Consider the following 27,058-nt stretch of genomic DNA (forward strand, 5'->3'; position numbering starts at 1 on the left):
GAGAAGCAGCTCTCAATCTTCATTGGGCACATGGCAGCAATCTCTCTCTAGTTAGATCTAAATGGCTGGATTGCAAGGTGAACTGTTGGTGACTAACTCATTTTCCCTCACCTCCAGCACCCTTTTCTCCCAAGATCAAGCAATTTTCTTGTGTAATGAACTGTATCTGCTATCAAGTGGCCTGGAAATTAACAGGTCCAAAGCATCTTCAAAGTCCCTGCTTCTCATTTGGTATCATGATGTCTTTTGTTGCTATACCACTCATCTGTGTTTTTCAAGGCTGTGGAAAGGAATGATGCAAAAACGAATGGAACCAAAGAACAATTTGATATATAGGGGATAGGCTTCAATTGATTTTGAATGATTGGAGGAATAGTTTTCTAGCTAGCGGGTTGTCAAATTCTCTGCATCAAACATTTTTGTCTGGTTGACTGCCTTTGGGTCAGTTCTGTCCTGACTGGCACTGGAATGAAAACAACATTGACATGCCATTTCAGAGAAACAAAGGTTTGCTTTGCAATCAACAGCAGCCTTCAAATGTGGGATATGGTGGTTTGATTCACGCCTGTGACATAACCGAAGTCAGGAGCAAGTTTTTAAGACAGATCAAAATCTAAATCAACTACGAGTGAGGGGGAAAATATATAACAGAATCTAAGCTTTACATTTTCTTCATTTGTTATGTCCACACAGGAACAGGAACTAAAATAAAACAGGAATAAATTATAATAATTATTATTTGGTAAGCTCGGATACAGTGTTTCACATTGTTTTGTTTTGGCAGATAGAAGCTGAGCAATTTTATCTATTAACGACTTCTCTTTGTAAAGCTTGTGGTAAACAATTGATGTTTTATAGTTCTTTTTCTACATTTAATAAAAATGTTACCATTTAGTTAGCTAATGAAATTATCAGCCAGAAAACCATCCACATTTTGATGACATTATCTTAAAGTAATATAGACATGTATTGGTGATCTTAGTGATCAAACGCATAAAATCAAATGAGTAGATTGAGGAAATAAATTGAGCAACTATAGAATTTGGACTTAACAATACTAGTTAATTCAATATACATCAACAGCAAGATCCCACATTAACAAAGTTAAAACAATATATATTGTTAGCAAACAGATAGAATTGTTGATTCGAAATATGTGTGCTTTACACATGGTTTTAGCTAATAACAATTTTAGCTATAATGGTTGCTGATGGTAACCGATGATAAAATATATCACCTAAACCTATACAACAACAATACAAACCAATACCAACCTAGAGATAAAAGGATTTGGCTTCTTGTCGGCATGTTTTGTGATCTGTAGGAACATCTTATGAAGTAACCTAGAAAGAAAAATGTGATTAAATTAAATTGCATCTGACAGTTAATAGAAAATGCTGGCCGAAGTCTAGGCAGATAATTTCAGTGACAAAATCCATCACAAACCAGAGCCAGACTTTGCAAAAAATCACAAGTGAACATTTGTCTAATTGTATTGGGAACATCAAACTGTTTGACCAGGTCTCTCCTTCCACAACAAGAACAATCCCTGATTGAATCCTGCAGAGGGGTTCTTACAGTTGTGTGTTCTCAATCAGCCATGTAAATGTTTTCCTGTATACTTACAGTTTGTAAAACACTGAGGAATTTGTGTGTCCCCGTCACTGTAAATAGGTTTTGAAACATCTGTAATAGTGCTGAGGCAAACTGCCAGTCACCTCTGATGACATCACACACTGGAGCAATCCTTTGCGAAAGTAACATGACTACATATCTAAAAAGACACATCAAAGCTCTTTCCCACGCACTGAAGTAATTCCACTTGGAGAATATTTCCCTAAGAAATGATTTTTTGAAAACCAAACAAAATACATCATAACACTGAACATTCTTTATAAAATGACAAGAAAAATGTAAGAAATTAAAAATATATGTTCAACAATATAAAACTGATTTATTAAATTCGTAGACTATCAATTTAAGGACCATTAAAAGAACAAAAGTATAGGCTTGTATAGGAATCTATAGGAAATATATACATTCACATATGTATACATATAAGAAACATAGGAATGTATAGGATGTATATATAGTAAATGAACAAATGCATAGGATTATAAAGGAATGTATAAAAATGTGTGAGAGCAACAAAATACTACATCATATGTAGTTCTCATTTGTATATGGCAAAAACTAGATGCTATTGTAACTGAGAACTTACACTTATGGGGGAAAACATTGACTATTACGATCTTAACTGAATAGTACAATTGGGGGTTAAGATTGTAGATGAGACTGATAATTTATTATGGATGAATGCATTTTGTTCTATAACGTTATGGTGAGTACATTTTGAAGGATCCCCCTATGTCTTCTGAGTTCATCCCACTTTCATGTGCAGCTGTATTCCCTGGCAGAAGGTAAAACAGATGCACATGGATGCAGAGACAAAACAGACAGAAACACTGTCCAAATATCAAAGGTATTCCTCATTCTTCACTTGTGAGAATGGGCTCTACTCCTACTCTGTAGTTCTATGAAAAACAAACAACAATAGCAACAAACTAACCTATCTTTACTATAAATTGCCGTATTCATACTTGGATCAGTTTGAACAGGTCACAAAAATTATGACAAATTTTGTGTTTCCTTCACAATCTTTTATTTTATTTCGAATTTTATGGTATAATTATGTATGGTCTGGGACACCCCGCTCAAGTATCCCCCTCCCCGATTTTCCCCATATTATTGCAGTTGTGTAGGGCTTTATAGCATCAGTCTGTTATTTAAGGGTGCCCCGACATTGCTGGTACAGACAATGTCAGACGGTCCAGCATCCCATTACCTAGACATGTGCAACAGTTTCATTGGGGGTCCAACTTAGATTTGGAAATAGAGATGCAAATTGCAGTGTATCTTCACATCTGGATGTGGTAGTCTCTATTACGCCATCACTATACATTCCCTTAGGTGAGAAGCCACAAGATAAGGTCAACAACAGACATGAAGTTAAAGCAAAGACAAAATGAAAAAAGAAAAAAATACATCTCCATAGAATTGAAAAAATGCACCAATGAATATCAAACATATGGATGACAAAAACACAAAAGCCTAATTTGCATGATGGTTTCCTTAAATTAAAGAGAGCATATGATATTTGTCTTTTGGGGATTGACTTATTTCACTGGGCATAATGGTCTCTAGTTGGGACTATCTAGTTGTAAATGGTATGATTTCATTCTTTTTAATGGCTGAGTAATATTCCATGGAATAGAGGTAACAGAGTTTCTTTAACCACTCATTTTTCGATGGGCATCTGGGTTGTTTCCATATCTTTGCTCTTGTAGATTATGCTGCTATAAATATAGCATTACAAATTCTTTTCTCATATGCAGCTTTTATTTCCTTTGGGTATATTCCTAGGAGTGGGATTGCTGGGTCATATGGCAGATTTATTTGCAATTCTCCAAGTACTTTCCATACTGAGCTCTGTAGTGGTTGTATTAGCCTACACTCCCACCAGCGATGAAGGAGGTTACCTTTCTCTCCACACCTTTTTTTTAAAAAAGATTTATTTTGGGCCCGGCGCGGTGGCGCAGTGGTTAAGGTCCTCGAGGGCCTTGCACACCCGGGATCCCATATGGGTGCTGGTTCTATCCCTGGTGGCCCCACTTCCCTTCCAGCTCCCTGCCTGTGGCCCGGGAAAGCAGTCGAGGACGGCCCAAAGCTTTGGGACCCTGCACCCGCGTGGGAGACCCGGAAGAGGCTCCTGGCTTCGGATCGGCATAGTATCGGCCGTTGCGCTCACTTGGGGAGTGAATCATCGGATGGAAGATCTTCCTCTCTGTCTCTCCTCTCTGTATATCTGCCTTTCCAATAAAAAAAAAAAAAAACTTCAAAAAAAATGTATTTTTTATTTGAAAGTCAGAGTTATAAAGAGAAAGATACCCAGAGAGATCTTCCATACACTGGTTCAGTCCCCTAATGGCCACAACAGCAAGAGTTGAGCCCTGAAGCCAGGATCTAAAAGCCAGGAGCTTCTTCTGGGTCACCACGTGGGTGCAGGAGCCCAAAAGCTTCAGCCACCCTCCAGTGCTTTTCCAAGCCATAAGCAGGCAGCTAGATTGGAAGTGAAACAGTCAAGACTCAAGCCAGTGCCCATATGGGATGCTGGTGCTGCAGGCAGAAGCCTGGCCTACTATGCCCCGGTGCCAACCCCATTCTTTCATAATCTTTAACTTGCAATTTAATAAAGATTCTGCACAGAAGTAGAAAGTTCCACATGCCCTCTAATTGCACTTAAAATACTGATACTTATCCCATGGTAAGAAATATACTTATTGTGGACGCAGTTAATCAAGCAATACAACTGATAGCAGCCAGTAGTATTTTCATACAATACAATATTCTGACTCTGGCTAAACAAACAAAAATATTAATACTGCCACTTTGTTTTTACCCTTTCCTTAGAATCATTTCACATATTCCTGAAATAACATTTTCAGGGGATGAGAATTAATCTTTTATCTTTGTAGCCTTGAAAAGAAAAGTACTGTGTACAAAATTTAGTGGACCCTTAATACTGGACTCAACTCTTTTGCTTCAGGAGTTTCTTTTGCTGTATTTACCTTTCACGTATGGTTGACAATAGGCTGGCTACCAAGTACAACACTTCCCTGCTCTTCCGCTAGCTCTTGGCAAAGCCTCCCTGCTGGGATTATTCACCAATGGCAGGAACTTTGCCTATTTTGCATAATGGTTGCATATGCTTCCCAATAGATATGCAATCACTTTCTCTACCAAACATGCAAACAGTACAAGCTCAGGCCAGGGTGGGGAGATGCAGATATAAAAACAATATATATTGAAAGTGATAAATGCTTCAGCGGTGGTGTACCAAGGGCTCTGAAGTATGTGATGGAATTACTAGGTAGTTAGGGCTGGTTGTCAAATTCCTAGGAATTCTGATAAAGCTGTACAAGTGTTGAGACTATCTGAAATGCAGTTAAAGAAAACTAAGCTGCTTAGAAATGTGTAGGGAAACAACAAGCTGAATGGAGAGGATGTTATTGTGTGTGATGTTGTACAATAAAAAACATAATAGTGAAAGAGTATTAAGGGATACACTGAGGACTCCTTGTTTATATGCATTCTTGAACCATACAATTTTCATAGTCTGGTACATAATTGGACAACATTAAGAGCTGGAAAGACAACAAAAACATGTAACTTGGAACAATTGCATTAATGTTGTAAATAAGGAAAATATTAATTACATCTTATATTTACGTGCTTGCTCCAGAAATGCCTACAACAGCCTGGGCTGGGCTGGTGCCAAAGCAAGGCACACAATCCAGGTATCACAAATGGCTGGAAGGACATAGCACCTGAGCCATCTCCACTGCATCCTAGTTTAGTGCTTGCATTGGTAGAAAATTGGAGTCAGGGGCCAGACCCAGTAACTAAATCCAGGAACTTTGGATTTGTAATTCAGGATAACTGCCTGCTCCCTGGCTTGGCAGTGACTTTTGAAATTTATTTTTAGGATTTAAGCAATATAGAATGCATTTGGTTCACAGAAAGACAGCTTTTTGTCCACTTCTCCATTCTCTGAATGCCCCCAATAGCCAATTGGTAGTGGGCTGGCCTGAAATCATAGGCCAGAAACTCAGTCCTGGTCTCCCACCAGAAAGGCAGACACTAAGTTGCTTCTCAGAGCCTGAATTTCCAGGCAGCTGGAATCAAGATACACTCCAATGTAAGACATAGGCACCCTCACAGGTGCCCTAACCAGTAGCCCAAACACCTACCACTGTATCGCTTAATTTTTAAAAGGACTATGCTACTACTTTTTAAATAAAATTTGAAAATGTTAATCATTTTTTTTAAATGTTACTTTATTTGAAAGGCAGATTATAGAGAGAGAATGAGATCTTTCATCTGCTAGTTCACCTTCCAAATGGTCAGGATAGCCAGGCAAAAGCCAGGAGCTTAATCCAGGTCTCTCAAGTGGGTGGAAGGGACCCAAATGCTTGGACCATCCCAAAGAGGAATCTGGATGGGAAGTGGGACAGCTGGGGTATGATCTGGCACCCATGTGGAATACTGGCAGTGTAGGCACTGGCTTTACTCGCTATGCCATGACGCTAGTCCCAGGAAATGTTATTCTCTACAACAGCTTCATTGAGTTAGTCTCATCTTGTATTTCCTTTGTTTTCCATTACTGAATGATTCTTTTTTTCTTGATCATTCCAGAAAAAAAAAAAAAGCTTAACTCCAATGCTTACTGTTTTGTTCACTTTCTCCTTTCCCTCAAGAGAAAGAAAAGTTAAATTGTGTAACTTTCATAACACACTCTTAAAATCCTTCTTTGGCTTCCAGGTGTTCTCAATGTAACATCCCAAATTTTTAGCATCTTCAGAAGAGCAGGCTCCTGGCTACCCACCTCTGCAGCATCATCAGGAACCATGCATCCTTCTATTCAGTGATTTCATTCTTTTGAATTTGTACCCTGAAAATATCATGTTTTCTTTTTTTATTTATTTGTTTTCATTGAAAAGTCAGATATACAGAGAGGAGGAAAGACATCTGCTGACTCACTCCCCAAGTGGTCACAACTGCTGGAGCTGCGCCAATCTGAAGCCAGGAGCCAGAAGCTTTTTCCAGGTCTCCCACCCGGGTACAGGGTCCCAAGGCTTTGGGCTGTCCTCAACTGCTTTCCCAGGCCACAAGCAGGGAGCTGGATGGGAGACAGGGCTGCTAGAATTAGAACTGGTGCCCCTATGGGATCCCGGGTGCATGCAAGGTGAAGATTTTAGCCGTTAGGCTACTGTACCAAGCCCAAATATCATGTTTTCATCATGAGACTTTCACATAAACATTCACTCCTACTTTCAATATTCTTTTTTCCCAGGCTTCTCCTGACAGCATCACGTCTCCCAGGAAAATCCCTCTGATTCTAGATTGGTGTCAATAGTTCCCTCTTGGGTCCATGGTCCCTCCTTGACATTTGGGTAATAGCCTTCACAATGTCTCCTACAAACCTGTACATTTCTTGAGATTGGGGACTCCATATGAAAATCAAATGAACAAGTGAACAAATCAAAAATGTAAACCTTGCAAGTTTTAGTAGACCAAACAGTGACACAGTGGCACATTCCTCACTTGAAAATGTGTTGGGTTATATGACAAAAGGGAATTAAGCTTACAGACACAATTAAACCAGCTAAAGAGCTAACTTGGAAATGAGATGCCCTGAACTATCTGAGTGGGTCCAATTAAATCACAAGGGCCTTCCAATGCAGGAGAAGGAGCACAAAGAGTTAGCTGTTAGCTCATGAGGCCAGGAGGACCCCGCAGGTGCTGCTCACCTTAAAGAGGGAATCAGCTCAGGAGTCAGGCCATGTGAGCAATCTCCAACAAAGGAAGAGACAACATCTTCCCTCGTAAGGCAACACAACCTTCCAAAACCGTGATGTATAAAACTCATTTGGGGCCCCGGCGCGGTGGCGCAGTGGTTAAGGTCCTCACCTTGCACGCCCAGGATCCCATATGGGCGCTGGTTTTATCCCAGCAGCCCCGCTTCCCTTCCAGCTCCCTGCCTGTGGCCTGGGAAGGCAGTCGAGGACGACCCAAAGCTTTGGGACCCTGCACCCGCGTGGGAGACCCAAAAGAGGCTCCTTGCTTCGGATAGGCATAGCATTGGCCGTTGCGCTCACTTGGGGAGTGAATCATCGGACGGAAGATCTTCCTCTCTCTCTTCTCTGTATACCCGCCTTTCCAATAAAAAAAAATAATAAAAATAAATCTTTTAAAAAAAAACTCATTTGGGCATCTGACTTCCAGACTTGAAACAGGACTTTATGCTGTTTCAACTCATAACTTGTGGTAGTGTTTCACATTGTCAAGTGGAAATGAATACACCTATGTTGAACAGGACTATGACTATGTATAAAAAACTCTTAGGCAAAACACGTTTCTCTCTAAAAGAGGTGTGGAGGAATGATGTGCAAAGCTGGTCGTGGTATTCCAGTGCTGGGAACTCAGGTCCTGGTTGCTCAGCCTTCCTTGAGAGCTCTAGTTAGCAGCAATGCTTAGACACAGCAGGAATCATGGGAAGAGTGATGAATCATCCCCTGCTGCAGGCCCTTCTCCACGCTGCACACACCACTTCACATTATGTCACACTGGCTGGAGCTGATTGGCTGAGCATGATGTAGATACATAGGAGGAGGGAAAAAGTCATAATTTCAAGTGGCCATGGGATAGAAGTGGATGTTTCTGTAATTTACAAGAGGAAGAAACACCCTGAGGGCAATGAGCTCTCTCTGCCCTAATACTGTAGCAATGTGATTTTTCTCTGCTCATTAAAGTGATCTTACCTAGATTTTTAGATCAATTAGGAAAGGTCCTTGATTCCACCAATGCTGAAGAATCACCAATGGAAAATATTCCATTAGTAATTGACAATAATGTTTGCCAGACTGCATACATACACATTACTAGTATACACATATTTCTGTTCAACAAATGAGACCTTTAAATTCCCAAATGTTGATACTAGAATTTACAGAAATAGTTGAATTCTGGGTTACCAATAAGATTGAAATGTATTTTTTAAACATCTTGGTTGTGTATACACCTCAAGACCTGGCAGGAAATAGGTGGCGTACTCAAAGGGTCAGCTGAAGAGTGTTTAATAAGACTATTCACAGAGGTGTGGGCAGGTCTTAAAGAATGTAATGATAAAGCATCCAACCACTGCCATCCCTTGGCCTGCTGGCACCCAGGAAGCAGTGACCAGAAAGTGGCAAGATCCGCAGCCATGGAAGAGTTTCTGACAGGATACACAGGTCTTTGGGAGAGGAATGAGACTACAGCCAATAGGTGGAGTAGCTATTCTGACATTGCTTTCCTTCTTTTGACCACTTATCAATGCCTCTAACCTGTGTGAAATCAAATAGAAAGCAAACTGCAACTGATGCTGGGTGATGTGGTCCACAGAGGTCAGCCTCTCCAAACACAGAGAGGCAGACAGTAGATTCTGAGAATGGCAAGATAGTATAAAGAAGCAAAACATTCTGAAGAGATGGACAGATTAAAAAAATCTTGGGTAGAAAGGGAAAATAAACTCATCCAAACACAACTATGCCCGGCCTGAGACCAAGAAAGAGGATGATTAAACCATGTAACAGTTGGGGGAGAGATGCAATTTCTGATCTCTTTACATAGGAAGACCGTGAAAGAGGTGTGAGATATGAAGAGAAAGAAGGGTTCTGAAAAGTTGTAGACATAATTAAACATGGGGCACTTATCATCAACTTTTTCAAGTGTGTTTAACACAATGGTGGAGCATGTTAAGCTTATTTTTCGAACTAGGAATATTTGAAACATGCACACTCCAGGACTGAACAGTGCAAGGAATGTTGTCTGAAGATCTATGGATTACAGAAGGCCAATAGTGCAGGTCACAGATACAGCCATCCTCTGCAACTGAACCGGTCAGCTGCTAGAGGAAGTCAAGATGCGGGTGGAGGGGAAAATCCACAGACTCAGAAGGGAAAGCAGATTCTCGGGGAAGCATTTTAAAAATCACTTAAATCAAAATATGCAGTTATTTTCACTATTGTAAATTACTTGCCCACAGTTCAACATAATGAAAAAAAGTTACGCATGTTCATTTTTTACTATCAACAATAGAAACTATACGCTATCTTCTTTGGAAGCATAGTTTGAAGGAATCCATTTTAATAATTGTGCTTTCACGGCAACTAGTATTAGTTTCACATTTTGGATGGTCATCACCATCTTATATGTATATTTACACCTACCTCTCTATATTAGAAAACTATTAAGTAAAGAGGCTCTATGCGTTAGCATTCTGTTGACTTATATTAAAAATAGCCTCATTCCCCAGAGAGAGAAAAAAACGACTTCATGGAGAAATGTGTAATAGAATCACACAAAGGGTATGAGGAAGACATTTGTCCCTTTTATCCCCTTTTATCCCCTTCTGGGAAGGGATTGTTTTAGGAGCAAAGCACCTGGGTCTTGAGAACAACTGTTGGTCTTCCTCTTGACACAGAGACCACAGCAACTGGGGAGTGATACGGCCATCACTCTCCTTTGTCCACTGGGAACTGCAGGCCCCAATCATCACTGAGTTCACTCTGAAGAGTGACATGAACACTGCCACAGGAGAACGGAGTGTGGAATTGAGCATTCACACTGGCATGTAATCCTTCCCTGAAACCAGCTGGCTTTTGATTTCTATCAAGAGGATCATGAACTGTACTTCTCAAATGTGTTTGGAAAGTGAGATACGCGGAAACCATAAACTAGACATAAAATACCATGTTTTAAACTTAAAAGTACTTTTGTTCGATTTTATCCTAAATTATAGGTGGATCTTATATGGAAAGCAAAGAATATGAGCAAAAACTTTATGCAAAATTTGTAGAAAGAGCTCAATATTGAAAATATGCTGTAATTTCCCCATGAGTTTACAAAACAATAGTAATTTAGAACCCTTCAACAAGCACAACCCCAGGCTCAAGAGAAGCAGTGTTAACACTCACTAACATATTCAAAATATGAATGAATATTGAGACACACTGTATGATGGCACTACAATTACTGAAAAACCACGATGTAGGTGTAGGGTACATGGGAAATTCTCCATTAGCACCCACAATCTTAGTAAATGTTCAATTCTTTAGAAGTAGCCATCATAATGCAATGTTTAAAATAGTAAGTTATTTCAAGATTGTATTTGGTTTGCTTTTAAGATTTGAATATTCTCAAAACTATGAAAGTGTATCAAACATTCAATTTACACAGTTATCAGAGGATTTTTTTAAATAAAAATTTTGCATTTGATTTGGGCTACCAATAATACATTTTGTGTACATTTTAAAAGTAGGAATATGGGACCAATACTGCTGCACTGCACCTGCAACACTAGCATCCCAAATGGACACCTGTTTAGGGTCCCGATGCCCCACTTATGATCCACCTTCCTTTTCGTATCCCTGGGAAGGTTGGAAAGTTCTTCAGCCCTACATCTATATGACACACCTGGAGGAAGCTCCTGGAGTAGTTTATGGAGGCTGTCTCTAAGTAACTGCCTTTTACATAAACTAACGCTTTAAAAACAAAATGAGTGAATGCTAATTTGGGGGAAATGATTACAGAGAAACTAAAACAAAGAGCAACTGAGAGTGGGTACAAAAGACACTAGAATGTTTTCACATTCATACTTTCAATTGTGTTTAAAACTAATATGACGAAGGCAGAAAGATAATCCTTTTCCTGCCTAGAGCAAGTTAAAAACAAGTCAGGATTAATTTATGAAATATTGACTAAGCATCTACCATATGGCAAGGTACTCTAGTAGGTGCTAACAATACAGAAATGAACAAGAAAAACAAACAAAAAAACTAGCTGAAAACTTTGGGTGAGTTCACATAAATACAACATAAGCCTGGCCACGCTAACTACACCAGTAAGGAATAAAACGACTTGGCTCAGTTTGCCCCCTTCATTCAGTGATTTCAAGGTGAGGATGGACGTGCAAAGAAACGTGGTTAAAAAGTATAGGCTAAGAATTTTGAAAGTCACTTGTGTGGGAGCTGTGTGCATGTAGTGTGGTCTTCTGTGAGATTATGCCACAGCGGGCCAGGGCCAGAAAGCTCAGCAGGTGATGGTACAGTCCATATCTCACATACAGGCGCGGCTGTAGGAACAGGTGAACATGCAGGTAGAGGGCTGCATCACTGGTTTGGATGAATGCAAGAACTTTGTACTAGGTGCAGAACAGATTCATTCTAAAAGTCAAGAAAACAACTAGGTTGGATCATGCTAAAAGGAGGTAATGTTACTTTGCTACAAAATGTCTCCAACTAGAAATGATCAACAAAGTGAGAAATTATGGAGAGGGCAATATGGTGTATTTTCCTGTTTAACAAAAGAGATACATGCTGGAAAGAGGAAATAGTATTGCAAGAAATTTAAGGTATAGTAAAATGTGTGCTAACTACAAAACAATGTTTCTCCTTTCCTGGCTGGGTGTCAAGCTCTTAAAAAAAAAAAGTGGTCACAAACAATCCAACTCTCATGAATTATTGATTAATAGGTTACATCACAAAATCTTATTGTGTGCGGTACAGGCAGCTAGAATTGTGATGAGTCAATTTATAGGTACAATTTTTAAGATTTGACGTATTATTTTATATTAAGGCAAACATACGATATCTGACCTTTTGTGATTGGCTCATTTCCCTAAGTATAATGGTTTCCAGTTGGGCCCATTTGGCTATGAAGAAATCTATTTCCTTTTTTTAAAAATAACTGAGCAGTATTCCCTAGACAAAGATTGTTAATAACCTCTTATCACTGTTACTACCATGACCCATGGGCAACAGTGATCTAGTCCATACTGTACTCCCATTTGAACCACACAGGTCACACGCTAGCATTAATTTCTGAAGGAAGATATTGGAGACTCCTTTGCACCACCCTAGTGTCACACTGATACCCATGCTACGAGTCTGACAACACCCTGGAGATGAAGACTCACTACTTTATTTTTTTTAAAGATTTATTTATTTTCCTATAAAACTGTATCACATAAAATAAATTTAAAAAAAGGTAAAAAAAAAAGATTTATTTATTTTTACTGGAAAGTTATCGGGGGTCCTCCCGCCCCGCGGAAGAAATCACCCAACACTTGAGAGTCTCCAAGGCGCTTTATTCCGATCTTCTGTCAAAACCCGTTATGACTGTTAATTCCGTTATGCTGACGCCCCTCCCCCGCCAAGGCTCCCCCCCCCCCCCACTTATCTGTCAAACCTGTCCAATCAGCTTAAAGATAACCAAGGCACACCAGTCAGGGCAAAAGGCCAATCACAGGGCAGGAAATTGTCAGTGCCCCCAACAGAAAGTCAAACATACAGAGAGGAGGAGAGACAGAAAGGAAGATCTTCCATCTGATGATTCACTCCCCAAGTGACCACAATGGCCGGTGCTGCACCCATCCCAAGGCAAGAGCCAGGAATTTCCTTCCAGGTCTCCTATGCGGGTACAGGGTTCCAAGGCTTTGGGCCATCCTCTACTGCTTTCTCAGGCCACAAGCAGGGAGCTGGATAGGAAGTGGAGCGGCTGGGATTAGAACCAGCGTCCATATGGGATTATGGCACGTTCAAGGCAAGGACTTTAGCCGCTAAAATAATGGATGTGTAGTGCAAATAAATATGCCCATAAGCAGAAACAGAGACAAGCATATCCCCCCATACATGCAATACAAGGATGGTCTCAGCGAAATGACAGATAAGCCCCTACATTGTTGGGAGACACTCGATGGCAGTATGATGGACTTCTGAGGGTACTGGGAAGACACTTACTGAAAGACTGGAAGGGAGAACAATGCCGGGGGGGGGGCAGGGAAACCCCAATGTCTATTCAACTGTGTCAAAAAATAAAGAATAAAAAACCGTTGGAAGTGGCAAGTACTAGTGGCAGGGGGTACGTGATTTAAGAAGGTGGACAACCGGGGACCACTATACAATATTAAGGTCAGCGAGAGGCTGAGGCAGCAGGGATTACTACTGAAACTGCAGTTCCCATAGTCCGGAGGACGGTAAGGTTGCCGTAAAACTATCATCAACAAGCCAACCACCCTCGGCTTAGAGGACTGCAGAGCTACAGACACAAGGTACATCAAAGAATATGTACGGTCACGTTTCACGCACCAACAAATAACACATTTCCTTCCACAATCGCCAAAGGAAGTGCAGGAAGAGAAAATTTCCATCTATATTCAGGATTAGACTTTCTAATTTTAAAATGCTAGGGTTTAGCTGCAAGGTTATTTTAGCTCTAAAGGCTTGTGAGATTACTAATGAATCTTATAAAATCCTGGAAGGTGTTTAAGTGCTAATCTCCACATAATAATAATAAATCCTGCCACAGGTATGGCAGATTCTAGGCACAGATTTCTTGAGCACCTATTACATGCCAAGCACACGCGGGATGGTATATCCTGTGGCTTTTTTTTTTTAAAGATCTTAATTGGAAAGTCAGATACACAGAGAGGAGGAGAGACAGAGAGGAAGATCTTCTGTCCGCTGGTTTACTCCCCTAGCGGCGGCAGCGGCGGGAGCTGCCCCATTCGAAGCCAGGAGCCAGCAACCTCCTCTGGCTCGCCTGTGCAGGGGCTGTCCTCGACTGCCTTCCCAGTCGCTTTTAACACCGGCAAATGTCACATCGCCGTTCTGCATCTCCATAGCCATCCAATGATGCATTGTTTATTTATAACCACATCACTCGATGTGCGTCGCGACTCTTCCTGCACAGAGTTGACGGGGTTGCAAACCCAGCATGCTCAAAACGTCTCTGTGGCGTTTCTGGGATGTTACGTGCCTGGGTCTTTCAGAACCTCACCCCCCCACTCCGGCCCAGGACTCCTCTGGAGGGCATCAGCCTCGCACACACTGACCAGGAGGCCTCCAGGACCTGACCCTGCAGCCTGGCCGCCCACGGGCGGGGCCAAGGTGACGGCAGGTGAGAGGCTGCACGGCCAGGAGGAAGTGAGACAGGCGCGGGGTGGCGATTACTCATCCCGCTTTCCTGCGCAGCGGGCTCTCGCAGGCGGAACTTGTCCAGCCTCATGGGGTTCGCTGGGGTGGGAGTCGGGTGCATGGGAGATGGCGGGGGGACGCCGTGCTAGGGCTGTCTCGGGGTGGACGCTGTGCGCTGTCCCCGCCGGGCTGCCCCCCACCTCCATCACTCGGGTCCTTCCCTAGTCCACCCCGCCCCAGGACCACGGCAACTCCCCGGGGAGCCCAGAGCACCGACACCCCCATTGCTGCCGCCACCGCCGGGTCCAGAAGGGAGACAGAAGGGGCCGGCCCCGTCCGGTCCGTGTCCACCCCCCGCCCGGGGACAGCAGCGGCGGCGGGTGTGGCCAGCTCTCTCTGAGGCAGGACTCCAATGCTGACTCCAAGTTTTCTTTTTCTTTTTTTTTCTTTTTCTTGTTGTTTTTACCTTTCTCGCTCCCGCTCCCCGCAACCCCCACAGATCCCCCGTGCCCCGCCACCACACCTGAAGCCAACTTTTCCCTCAGCCCTCGATTTTCAAACTCCTCCAACCAAGCGAGCCAGCGTCCACGGGGGTTGCCGCAAACCATCCCGTCCCTAGCAACAAGGTTGCGGCCGTAGAGCGAGCGCCTCTAGGTGTCAGGAAGGTGATGTCGTAAAGCCGCGAGTGTCGTAAACCAGGTGCGGTGGGGAGGGGGAGGGGGAGGGGTGGAGGCGGCGGGGTTGGGGGGGGCAGGGGGAGGGAGGGAGGGAGGGAGGGGGAGGAGGTGACTCGAGCATTTAGACACAAGCGAGAGGATCATGGCGGATGGCCCCAGGTGTAAGCGCAGAAAGCAGGCGAACCCGCGGCGCAATAACGGTGAGCGGCCGAGGGGCCCGGGGAGCGGCGGAGGCCGGGGGGAAGCCGGGCAGTCGGGGCGTCCCCGCCGGGGCTGAGGGGGGCGCGCCGGGCCGGGGGGCGGCCGGGGCAGGGACGGGCCAAGTGGAGTGGGAAAGTAGAAAGTAGTGCTGTGCGCGCGCCGCGGCCGCCCGCTCCGCCTGGACCGTTATGTCTCTCACCTGGCCTCTCTCCGCCTAGCGGCTCCCGCCGGCCTGGACCGTTAGCCGCCGCCGCCGCCGCATCCCCGGCCGCCGGCCGCGGGGCGCCCACTCTCCCCGGGGCGCGGGCCGAGCGGCTGTTGCTTCTTTCCGCACTTTTCCCCACACTCTTGCGCCCCTCTCTCCGCCTCCCCCTCCCTCACCACCACCTCCACCTCCTCCTGCTCCTCCACCTCCTCGGTCCTCCTCAAGCGTCCTTCTCCCTCGGCGCCCCCCGAGTCCTCCCCGCACCCCTTCCCCAGGAGGAGCCCAGGAACAAACTTATGCCCCCGGGGCGCTGACCGTGCAAAGTGGCTTCCGCGCGCCCACGGCCACGGGCACGGGCACGGCCGGCGCTCGGGGGGCCCCCCGCGGGCTCCCGCCGGCCTGGCGGGTCGGGGTCGGGGGGCCAGGGCCGGGCCGGGCCGGGCTTTGCGGGGCGCGCGGCGGGGCGGCCAGGCGGGCGGGACGGGCGGCCGCGGGCTGGGCTGCGTGTCGTCCGTGCGCGCGTGTGCGCGGGCGCCGGCGGGGCGCGCCGCGGGGCTGCCCGGGCTGGGCCGGCGGCGGTAAAGTTGGGACCGGCGGCGCTCGCGGAGTGGGGGCGGCGTGTGTGTGCGTGTAGGTGGGTGGGTGTGTGTGGGGGGATTCCAGGCGAGGGTCCCTAAGTGCCCCCTCTTCCTCTGACCACCGGGCCCTTCTGCTGTCCCCACTCCTGCCCACTTCACCGCCACCACTCCAAGCCTGGGAGCTGGGAGCCCCCCAGAAAGGAGATCCTCATCTTGGGGGGGGGGCGTCCTGTCTGCTGCGGGGGAGCCATGGGCGGTGCATGGCGGCCGGCGTGTTTGTGGAGTTGTTACCTGGTCTTGGGGACCCAGAAGCACCACAGACAGATCCCCTTTCCCCCTGTCCGGGCTTGGGGTGGTGGGGGCGGCCTTGCTGTGAGCGGCGTTGGCACCGCACCCCACCCCTGCTCACCTAGGCCGTGTGTGTGTGTGTGCGCGCGCGTGTGTGTGTTGTGGGGTACGGTGTGGCGCTGGGAGGGGGGCTGCATGTGTTAGTCCCCCCCCCCCCTTTTTTTTCTTTTTTGGTTTTTGGGGAAGTTGTTACCTGGGCCGGACGCTTCGGGAGCGCGCTGAGGCTGGATAATAGAGCTTGGGGAGGGGGGCGCCCCTGGGCTAGGGTGGGGGCGGGGGTGGGGGGCAGCCCACGGAGGGACAAGAGGACCGCCCGGTCCGCCGCTCTCCCGCAGCTGCAGTGTGGATTGGTGCGAAGGTGCCAGGGGGGAGACACATACCCCTCTGGCCTGGCATGTTGTGGGAGTTGAGAGAGGGACCCGAACATGTGGTGGTGGCAGCGGCCACAGCGGGGGGCTGTTCGGCGCGGCAGTCGCCCCGTTCCACTTTGGGGAGAAGCTGCAAGTTCCCGGTTTCTGGGGGGCCGTGGAGGCCGTGGAGGTGGTGGCTGAGGTGGGGGCGGGGGGCAGCCGCTCGCCCAGCTGTCTGCCGCGTGGTATTGTCTGGACAGTTCCTGTGGAGGCTGGGTGGGGTGGGGGTGCGCGGGCGCCCCCCAGGCCGTCGGTGCGCCCCCCTCCTTGGGTACCTGTTTGTCTGAAGAATGGGCGGCGACGGCCCTGCGGGCGGCGGCGGCGCCCACGGCTATATAAGGAGTGCCGCGGGCCGGCTCGCCTCGGACCCGCCGGCCGCCCAGGGCTTCTGCCGCCTTCTTTATTTATTTTTTAATGAAAAAAAAAAAAAAGAAAGGAAAAAAAAAGCAGTCGCCCCCCCCCCATCCCCAGAGAGAGGTGGTGTGTATGTGTGTGCGTGTGTTTGAGGAAGGGATTGAATGCGACCTCCACCGGGATCTTGGTGCTGTGTAGAAAAGAAAAGAAAAAAACAAACACAAACAAAAACACGAGGACCTGGGTGTCTGAGGGAAAAGGCGCGTGCTGCCCCCATGCCACCCCCGCACCCTGCAGTCCCTGATCCCCTGCCCCTCCCGGGTGCCCACACGCCAGGTTTTGTAACCTTTCCGGGCCGGAGCCGATTGTGTGTGTGTGTGAGTGTGTGTGTGTGTGTGTGTGTATGCGTGCGCGCGCGCGTGCGGGGTTTCCTGTGGAGAAGCAGACACGCAGCCGTTGCGGCCGGGGCTGGAGGGTCCATGGCGTGGTGCACACGTCCTCCTGCCCCGTGGCCGCACACAGGACCCGAGCCGCGTGGCGCGCTCGCTCGTGGGCTCGGAAGGTGCGTGCGTTCGGGGCGGCTCGGGGTGGAGCGATGATGACTTGTCACGGCCAGGAAGGCGGCCTGGGCGCCGGCGGCGATGCTAATTTCCTGTGGTAGTGTCGAGAACTGCGTGTTCTCTCGCCGCTGAGGTGGCTTTTATGAAAGGTAAGTCGGCTCCGAAAGGGCCCGTTTGCTTCTTTTCCCACCTGATTGGCAAAATAAATAAATAAATGAATACATAAAAACAGGTTTGGGGGCCGAGCCAGGAGGGGGCTTTTCTGGATTGCTGACGACATGTGTGTGACACACGAGTGTGCAGCACGCAGCCGCCTGTGCGGTGGCTGTAAACATGTTTACCTGCGCAGGGAAGGGATGGGAGACTCCGTGATGGGAATCTCACCCTCGTGAGGAACTGTCAACAGATGACTTAGGTGATGAGAAAAGCCATCCGGGAAGGGACTCGGAATCAACAGGGAAAAAAAAGAGGTCCTTGGTCGCTGCAGCAAATGGCAACTTGTGCAGGTAGAAAAAAAAAAAAAAGATGGTGTGTAGTTTTCTCCTGCATGCGTGTCTGCCCTCCCCTGTCTGCAGCTCTCCTTCTCCAGGGAGGGATTTATTGACCTGGCTTGCTGTCAGTGTTTTCCCTTTGTGTTTTCATGTGAGAAAAAACAGATTTGGGGCTGTCAAGCCCAGAAACGTCTCTCCTGCAGTGTGCATTACTCTCAGAAAACAAAAGGTGTTTCCGAGAGAGCCCTGTGCTACTCCAGGTATCTTCCATTTTCATCACTTTTGGCTCTGTCCTTGTATTCCTGCTTTCCTCACAGATGCGGTTCGTTCGTTCATTCGTTGCTGACCAGTACAGCCATGTTATTTGATTTCACCTTGTATTTTGCGAATTAAAAAAAAAAAAAAAAAAACGAACTTCTATGCCATTGTGTTGTGAAACCTCGGGCTAGGTGCCGGTTGATCATTCTTGGTAATGCAGTCATATTTAAGTTGCAGACGGATATTGAGAAGGATTACCTGGGGGTGGGGAGTGCGGTGCTAAGCCATAGGTCCTTTGGATGAGGAGAGAAGTGAGGTATATTCTGGGAGATGGTCTCACACAGATACTTTGTTATTTTTATGTAAAGAGCAGTTTATTCATTGTGAAATAAAGCATGCAGATTTTACTGCTAAGCCTTCAGTAAAACATTTTCATTTCCTTTCTGCAATATATCTGCAGGCTAGCATATTTACAGGGGAGTATCAGGTAACAGAAACTCGACAAGGATACGTCAATTGAAATACCACCAAAAGGTTGGGCCGAAGCGTCAGCCCTTGCGTGGGGCGCCTTGATGGGAGTGATGTCAGTCATCTACAAAGGGGAGACCGTAGAGCAACTTAAACCGATTGTTGCCAGTTATAATTATAATTGACTGCTTTGCTGCATTTTGAAAATCCATCTCTTCTCATTTTCCACTTTCCTGTGTAATGTGTTTTTCTCATTGTTCTTCCTCTGGAGGGGGGCAGGAGGGGGTGATCCACTCTAGCCACTACAGGTTATGCCACATGCTGATTAATTCTCTTGACTTGTCCTGGAATATAGCAGGTACATATCTTTTTGTCACTAGCACCATTTTGCCTTGCTGTCTTTGCAAACCACCAGTAGAGGATGCTAACAAAAATGGTTATTGGTGTAGCACCATACTAAGTGTCTGTGTGTGTGTGTGTGTGTGTGTGTGTGTGTGTGTGTGTGTATGTCTCACCCTCTCCCCACCTGTGCCTTACCCTGTTCCCACATCCCTTCTGTGTTGGCTGGGACCTACAGATTATTTCTTAGTCTTTTATTGTCATGTAGAAGTAACCCTAGGTGAATTAGGCATGAGCTTTTTCTAGTTTGCTGAGACTAGAAATAAGAATATTTTAGTTTGAGTAATTTGGTTGGTTTGAACTTTGTCTTGAATTGAGATTGTTACTGATTCATTCTTGCTTTAGACAATTACATCCCCCCTTTTTAAAAACGTGTATGTGTGTTTAGATTTGGGGTAGAATAAATGATGACGTTAATTTTGTGCTTTTATTATACTTTTACATACCCTTTTTATTCATAGTAGCATCCCTGAAACATTTAGATTTAAAAACATACATGGTTAAGTGTGGTTAATTGGTCAATTATACTTTGCAAGTACTTTCGATAATTAGTATGTAGACAATACTATAGATGGGTTGGAATACAACTGTTAAAACGTCAAGCAACTAGCAGCCGCTCAGATGCTAGTGATTTTTAGATTTTAGTTTTTCTTTCCCATTTAAGTCTTTTTCCTGCCAGTGGCCCTCCCTGTCCTCTCAGTTCAGAGTCAAGTATATAAATTTAAATTTCCCATGTCTAAGTTATGGAATAGAATTCTGTTTGCTTCAGGATTTTTTTAATGCAGTGAAAAGCTGCTATGATTTATTGCTTGTGTGCTTGCTTTCAAAGAAAGCCCAAGTTCCACTAGCTCTGTCTACACTTGAAATTATATGAATTTTGTATAAAAATAATGTGCACTGGGCTCAGTGTGTTTAGTGATGTCTTTTTATCTACTGTGCATGTAATTATGTTAACATGACTACAAACTTTAAGACTTTCATTGGATTGAAGTTTAGAAATACTTATTTCTCTAATTACTTTCAAGCATGTCTCAATAAATGCACCGATCCTGTTACCATAATGAAGGAGTTACACTGTTTATCTCAAAATGAGTAGGACGTACCTGAATTATCAGGTGAGCCTGTGTGAGTTTCTCATTTCCAAATGTCAGGGTTCTTCCAGTATGACTAAATACAGTGTTTCATTTCCTAACAGCTACTGCTGTAATTTGATGTTCTGTAGCATCTGAGAGCTCAGTAGTAAACAGATGTGATTCACTTATTTTGTCATGTGCTGTGGGACTTTATCACACAGTCCTGACATACGTGGTGCGTGGAACAGAACTTTGTTACAACCTGGAAGCACCAATCGCCCGTTAAGTAACCCTATGCAAAAGCATATGAAGTATGTAATCACTGTTTTTTTTTTTTGCTAGTATCCAGTATTTTTGAAATTCCATATCCTCTTGTGTTTGTGAGTTTAGTACTTTGGCGCATATGGTGAGAAACTTTTGTTGAATTGGAAATGATGTTTTTAAATAACAGCATCATTTTTGGTCATAGTTGTGCTTTATTTTGCTATGCCATCACCTCCACCCCACTCCCACTTTCTTGCTTTCGCTGTGTGAATCACTTGTCTGCATGTAATTAGAGTCAGATGTGAATATGGACGTAGTATCATGTGGAATTACACTGTTAGCTCCTGTTCACTACCTGTATTGAGTTGTAATGGAGGAGGAGGAACAGCACGTAGGCACTGGAAGACAGTGAGCCAAAAGTCAGAGAGAAGTGAGAGGGCTTCATGAAGCAGTGTTTAGATTTTAAAAAGGATTATTTGTAGCATGACCACCAATCTATGGGAACACGTATCTTCTTCATTTCTAGTAAAGATATAGAATAAATGAAAGTGCATTTTTGGAAGAATTTCTTTATGAAAATAAAGCTAATTAAGTTGTGCAGATCAATAAACATGGTAAAATAGAAATGTAAAATACTTTTATAATCATATAGCAATAACTAAATCATCACTTAACTAAGCATGAGATAAAATGTTGTATAAACTGATGCACATGCAGTAGGATAAAGTTTTGTATCAGCCCTAGTGAAAAGTTCATTTGGAACATGCTAGTATAAACAGACATCTGTCACGAAACAAGCTAACTGTGCTTTAGCTGCTGCACTTCAGTTTTTATGAAGTGATGATACATTGATCGTGGAGATCTGCACTTAATAATCTGGCCTTTATGTAGGTGTTTCCATAGGAGATAGTATTCCTTTTGGCTGGTAGTATTTTGAGTGTTGTATTCCTAAATGAGGGATTCTTAGAACATCAGTTTTACTACATAAAAAATTTCAGTATGTCTTGGTTATGTCTGAATTTTCACCTTGAAGGAGGTGGGTTAAGCTAAATCAAATATATATTTGTAGTTAGTTAGGGCCATGAAACTTTATTCGTTTTTGTTGTTGTTATTGTTTATTTTCTAAAAAGTAAATTTTCTCATTTCTTCCAGCAGCCTTTTATGGTTTAATAGCATTCTCTGTATATATAGATTGTGTTTATCTGTCTATATCCAGCCATCCATTGCTGAGCACATTCTGAGTTTTGTGTCCTGAGAAATGCGCCGTTAGGTGATTTTGTTATTGTGCGAATATCATAGAGTAAACTCCAACCAAGATAGCCTGCCACTACCAGGTGATGGAATCTTGTGAGCTATGCCTTATATACCAGGCCGAGCATTGACTAGAATCTCTTCCTGTAGTGTTTGACTATGTAGTAGCTCCTCCTTACTCATGGGGAGATGAATTTTTTACATTGTAGATGTTGGAAACCTTGAATAGTATTGAACTGTAGCATACATGTAACATACATGTAGACTCTTTTCTCCCCCTGTACACTTATACCTGTTTCAAAATTTAACATGTAATTTTTGTGGTTTAGTAGGTTAAGCTACCACCTGTAGAGCAGGCATCTCATGTGTGCACCAGTCTGAGTCCTGGCTGCTCTGCTTCTCCTGAGATGAGTGCATCTGGGAAAGTATCAAAGGATGGCCTAAGTGCATGCGCCCCCTCCCACATGGGAGACCAGGAAAAATTACTATTTAGGGAGATGAAAGACCTCTTTCTCTGTAACTCTACCTTTCATATAAGTAGAGCTAAATCTTTAAATTAGGCATGGTAGAAGAGATAAACAAAAACAGATAGTAATGTAATTATAATAAAATAGTGTAATTATAATAAAAATTACTTTAAAACTTATGAATTGTGTGTTTCTAGAATTTTCCATGTAATATCTTTTGGACCACAACTGATTGTGGTTAGCTGAAACTATGGAAGACAGACTGTGAATATAGGGGAAGTCCTATATCTACTTCTCCTCATAACTAATATAGACATCTTGAAATCACGGTTGTTCATAGAACATTTTATAATATAACTAGAAGCACTTTTTCTTTTGCAGTAACTTGCTGTGCTGCAAATTTCCACCCCTCTTCTTTTCTTCCCCTTCCCACCCAAACTTACAGTTAAATATGAGTAGAGGATATAACTGCAAATAATGTCTATTTATCATTTTAATGCATTCAGTATTGACAGTTCTTTGTTTTGGCTTTCAAAATATTCTAGTTTCAAATGTTTACATTCATTTGCCATTTTTATTTGTTTTTTTAAAGCTTCCATCTGTTGGTTCTTTCCCCAAAACCCAGCAACAGGTGGGTTAGAACTCAGTGCCAGCAGCTGGGAGCTTAATGTTGGTCTGTCATGGAGGAATCCAATCACTTGAGCCATCTGCCTCCCAGAGTACATTGGCAGGAAGCTAGAGTCTGAGGAATTACAGCGGGGAATCAAACCCAGACACCCTGCGTGTGAAAAGTGGGCTTCTCAGTCCCTAAACCGAGCACTTGCCCTCTTCTTAAAAATGTTTCTTCACATTTCTATCCAAATGCTTAGAACTTCTGTAAAGTGGATCATGCTTGAATGTAACTAGTTTGGTGATGAAAAAAAGTGTTTTCTTGAAATTATAGATTTTTAATGTAAATGATTATCTTTTCTGGAAACCAATACAGATAAGATGACATACATGAATTGTTTTTCATAAAGTAGAAACTTCAGAAGAGACTTGAATGTGCTTTCTCGGCAGGGGGGATGGGGTGGGGGAACGGATAATGCCAGGAGATGCTGTGACACGGAATCCTGCAAAATGCACATGCTCTGATCCTGGGCTCCAGTTACCCTGGCTCTGCCTTAGGTACTGAAGTAGCTGGGAGAAAGCACTGCATCTCCTTAAGGTTCTCTTTCTTCTGCCCTAAAACCAAGTGTCTGTTCATTCCTGTTGCTCCATCATTTTACCAAATCTCTTATTTTTTTTTCTTTTTTTTCCCCCTTGGGGAGGGTGGTACATGGGAGAGAGGAGTTGGAGTAGATAGAAAATAATTTTATATGAAAACATATTCAGAAAACACAGTGAATTAATTCTGGAGCTGGAAGGGTTTGGAAGAGAATAACGCAAAGCCAGTGTTGCAGAGAAGCCAACAGATTGCAGGAGATCAGATGACGGTCAGGGTTCCATTACTGATTGGCTTGGACTGGGTCACAACTTTCCGGATTCCTAGCTCTGTGTCCCTTTCATTCGACCATTAATGAACAAGAATAACATGCCATGACTTTCACATTGATTATAGTTAAAACCAAAATGTGTGGGATATTCAGTCTTTTCACAGGAAAGGATTTCTAATACAGCTGCAAAGATCCATCAGCTTAAGTAGTTGTTGTGACTATAAATACATAGTTAGTTTAGTATCAGAGGCATTCTTTCATTTGGATTGGACTTTTTAGTCATTATCTTCATCCTTAATGCCCTTCCCTGTTTCTTTCCTACCTCTCACATATGCCCAATCTGATGTGTTTCATGCAAGGATATTTGTAGGGAAAAGTTCATGAAAAAACAAAGATGTATTACTTTAAAAACAAAATAAAATAGAAACTGTGCTTGCATTTCAAAAAAATTTCTAAACAGATTAAACTTATGTTTTAGTTCAATTTTCTGCTTTGGAAGTAATCTTATATATGTTTTTGGTTGTGTAATAGTCTTATTAACTTTGTTCTTTGTGTGTTCCGCATTTTCATGAATGCTGCTTTGCTGTATCTGATTTCTTCCAGCATGGTTTGGGATCTGTGTTGGTGCTGCTGAAAATATGTGTGGCTCATTGCTTCTGTTTTTGTGTTTTATTTGCCCAGCTAGCACAAAACCCTCATCAGTTCTCATAATGATGAATGTCTGAATTGACTCCAACTTTTTAAATGCAGATAACTCAGTAATAAACATCCTTCTATATATTGTTGGTGATCATGAAAATGTTTTTCTGGGGTGGCAAATTATATGTAGCTGTGGTGTTCTGGACACATCTTTAACATCACTAAGTTCTACTGACTAGTTTTAAAATGGCAACACCAATCTTGTGTTCATCAGAAATGTATAAGAATTTCTGATTTCTTCCAGCTTTGCCAGCCTTCAAAAACTATATTACATCCTACATTCCACTAATTTGACAGCTGTTAACTGTAATCTAGTGGCTGCTTTATGTTTTTCCATTTACGTAACAGGGAAGTTGATAATTTCTTCGTATTCTGACTAGCCACCTAGATTTTCCTTCCATATCTGGCATGTTCATACCTTTTGCCCATATTTTGGTTGGGTTTTCATGTCTTCTTGTTAATATCCCAGGATTCCTGTGTACTCAAGATAATAATCCTCAATGTGTCTGTCATCTGGTAAATTCATGGCGCGTCAATCACCATATTTTAATGCATAGGTGTCTGTCAGCATTCCTAGCCCTCAGATTACTAAGGTATTTTCTTCAATTTTCATTTATTTCATAGCTTTGGCCTTCATACTTAGGTTTTGCGTGTTAGGTGGGGTTCACCTGTTGAAACAGTGTTTCTTTCCTACAGGAAACAAATAGAATGAGTAAGCTTGGGTTGATTTTGTGATTGTAAAGCTGTGTCAGATTGCTGAATCCCCCTGTCCCTGATCTCCCCCATGTGTAAGTCTGGCAGGGCAGAATATCAAGAGTTGGCAAGGTTCAATGACATACATGAGCCGTTGTGCTTGGTACCTGTTTTAAGCTAACAAATTCTTATCCTCTTGTCCAATATTAAGTCTAACTAATGAGAGTTACTATCTAAAAGGATGTTGCTATAAATTATGTTCATTGTTTTCTGTAGCTTTGACTTTATAAACATTGTTTAACTCCATTATCTGGCCATAATTATGTGCATTTGTCAAATCAATAGGCTTGCAATAAGAAGGCACTTTATTAAGTTGATGGCAAGCATGGCAGTGGGTTGAGCTTTTGACACCAGGATTTCAAATGCTAACATGAGTCTAAGTCCCAGCTGCTCCACTTCCCATCTAGTTCTCTGCTAGTGTGCCTGGGAAAGCAGTAGAGCATAGTACAAATGTTTGGTCCCCAGCCATGCATGCGGGAGTTCCCAAGGGAGTCTGAGGCTCCTGGTTTCAGCCTGGCACAGCTCTAACCATTGTCACCATTTTGGGGCATGAAATAGTGGATCCAAGATTGACCTTTCTCTCCTTCTCCCTTCTCTGCTGCTCTGCCTTTCAAATAAAAAAATGAGTGAATCTTTTTTAAAAAGTTGATAGCAGTGTATATTATGAAAAGATTATATATGGATTTTGGAAGTATTTTGCACCAAAATGAAACCTATCTTTTAATTTAATTTCCATGAACCTTTCTAAGGACTCTTGTATATTCTGAAGCTGTTTTATGTGCGGAACACCACTTTATGAACAGTAGTCACAAGGACTTCAAGAATAATGTCCCATTGTTTGCTGCATGAATCAAACAGTCCAAGCCCAAGAAAATGGAACTGCAGTTCATGTTTAAATAGCCTAAAAATATGGAGCACACAGGTTTTTGTACCTCTGTTTGGAGGGGAGTGTATTTAGGAAAATGTTACTTATCCCATGATATAGGAAAGGGCAGTCTTGAAAACAGTACCATGTAAGTGTATATGTAAGTCTGTTGTTTAATAAACTTTAATAATCTTCAGTAAGTCTACTATTTAACAAACTTTATTGAGGTATAATTTGCACACAGGGGTCACCCGTTGTGCATCTACATTCTGATGTGTTTTGAACATGTGTGTGTGCCTGTAAACTGAATGATGGTCAAGATGCTGAACATTTTCCTTGCCCCAACTGAAGTTGCCTTGCACGCAGTCTGAATCAATAGCCAATCTTCTCCTCCTCTGGCTCTGAGAAGCCAGTGTCTGCTTTTGCTCATCAGAGATCAGATTCATTGTTTCTAGTTTCATGGAAATGGAATTGTACAGTATGTGTCATAGTCGGCCTTTTTGGCTCAGCATCATGTTCAGATTCACAGTATCAGAAGTGCATGTCTTTGGTGGTGCTGAGTTGTATTGCATGGTGTACCTATACCACAATTTGTACAGCTGTTCACTTAAAATGGACCTATTTATTTCTGGTTCTTTGCTATAACTAATAAAGCCTCTGCGAACATTCCCATACAGATTTTTATG

The 27,058-nt window shown here is 43.6% G+C and overlaps 1 protein-coding gene and 2 long non-coding RNA genes across 10 annotated transcripts in view; 2 read left to right on the top strand and 1 right to left on the bottom strand.

The window, feature by feature from the left end:
• Positions 1-1,295: 1,295 nt before the first annotated feature.
• LOC121161587 lies at positions 1,296-15,177 on the bottom strand. Its single transcript, XR_005884697.1, has 2 exons — positions 15,100-15,177; positions 1,296-1,343 (listed from the first exon to the last, which is right to left on the bottom strand). It is a non-coding gene; the product is annotated as an uncharacterized LOC121161587 (long non-coding RNA).
• Positions 15,178-15,337: 160 nt separating this feature from the next.
• The window catches only part of ZEB1 (zinc finger E-box binding homeobox 1), a 158,217-nt gene continuing 146,496 nt past the window's right edge, over positions 15,338-27,058 (top strand). For 4 of the 8 annotated variants that reach the window (XM_040988074.1, XM_040988073.1, XM_040988075.1 and 1 more), the window contains exon 1: positions 15,345-15,453. In XM_040988074.1, the coding sequence (XP_040844008.1) occupies positions 15,396-15,453 (58 nt within the window). In that variant the 5' untranslated portion in view covers positions 15,345-15,395. Of the gene's footprint in view, positions 15,469-17,527; positions 18,059-27,058 lie in introns of those variants that run through there. The other 4 variants (XM_040988076.1, XM_040988078.1, XM_040988080.1 and 1 more) reach the window with 4 other exon arrangements.
• Positions 18,066-22,266, top strand: LOC121161603. Its single transcript, XR_005884700.1, has 2 exons — positions 18,066-20,913; positions 21,010-22,266. It is a non-coding gene; the product is annotated as an uncharacterized LOC121161603 (long non-coding RNA).

This window comes from Ochotona curzoniae, unplaced genomic scaffold, assembly GCF_017591425.1.
Source record: "Ochotona curzoniae isolate NIBS_2020 unplaced genomic scaffold, NIBS_Ocur_1.0 contig_4797, whole genome shotgun sequence".
In the NCBI taxonomy this organism is placed as follows: domain Eukaryota; kingdom Metazoa; phylum Chordata; class Mammalia; order Lagomorpha; family Ochotonidae; genus Ochotona; species Ochotona curzoniae.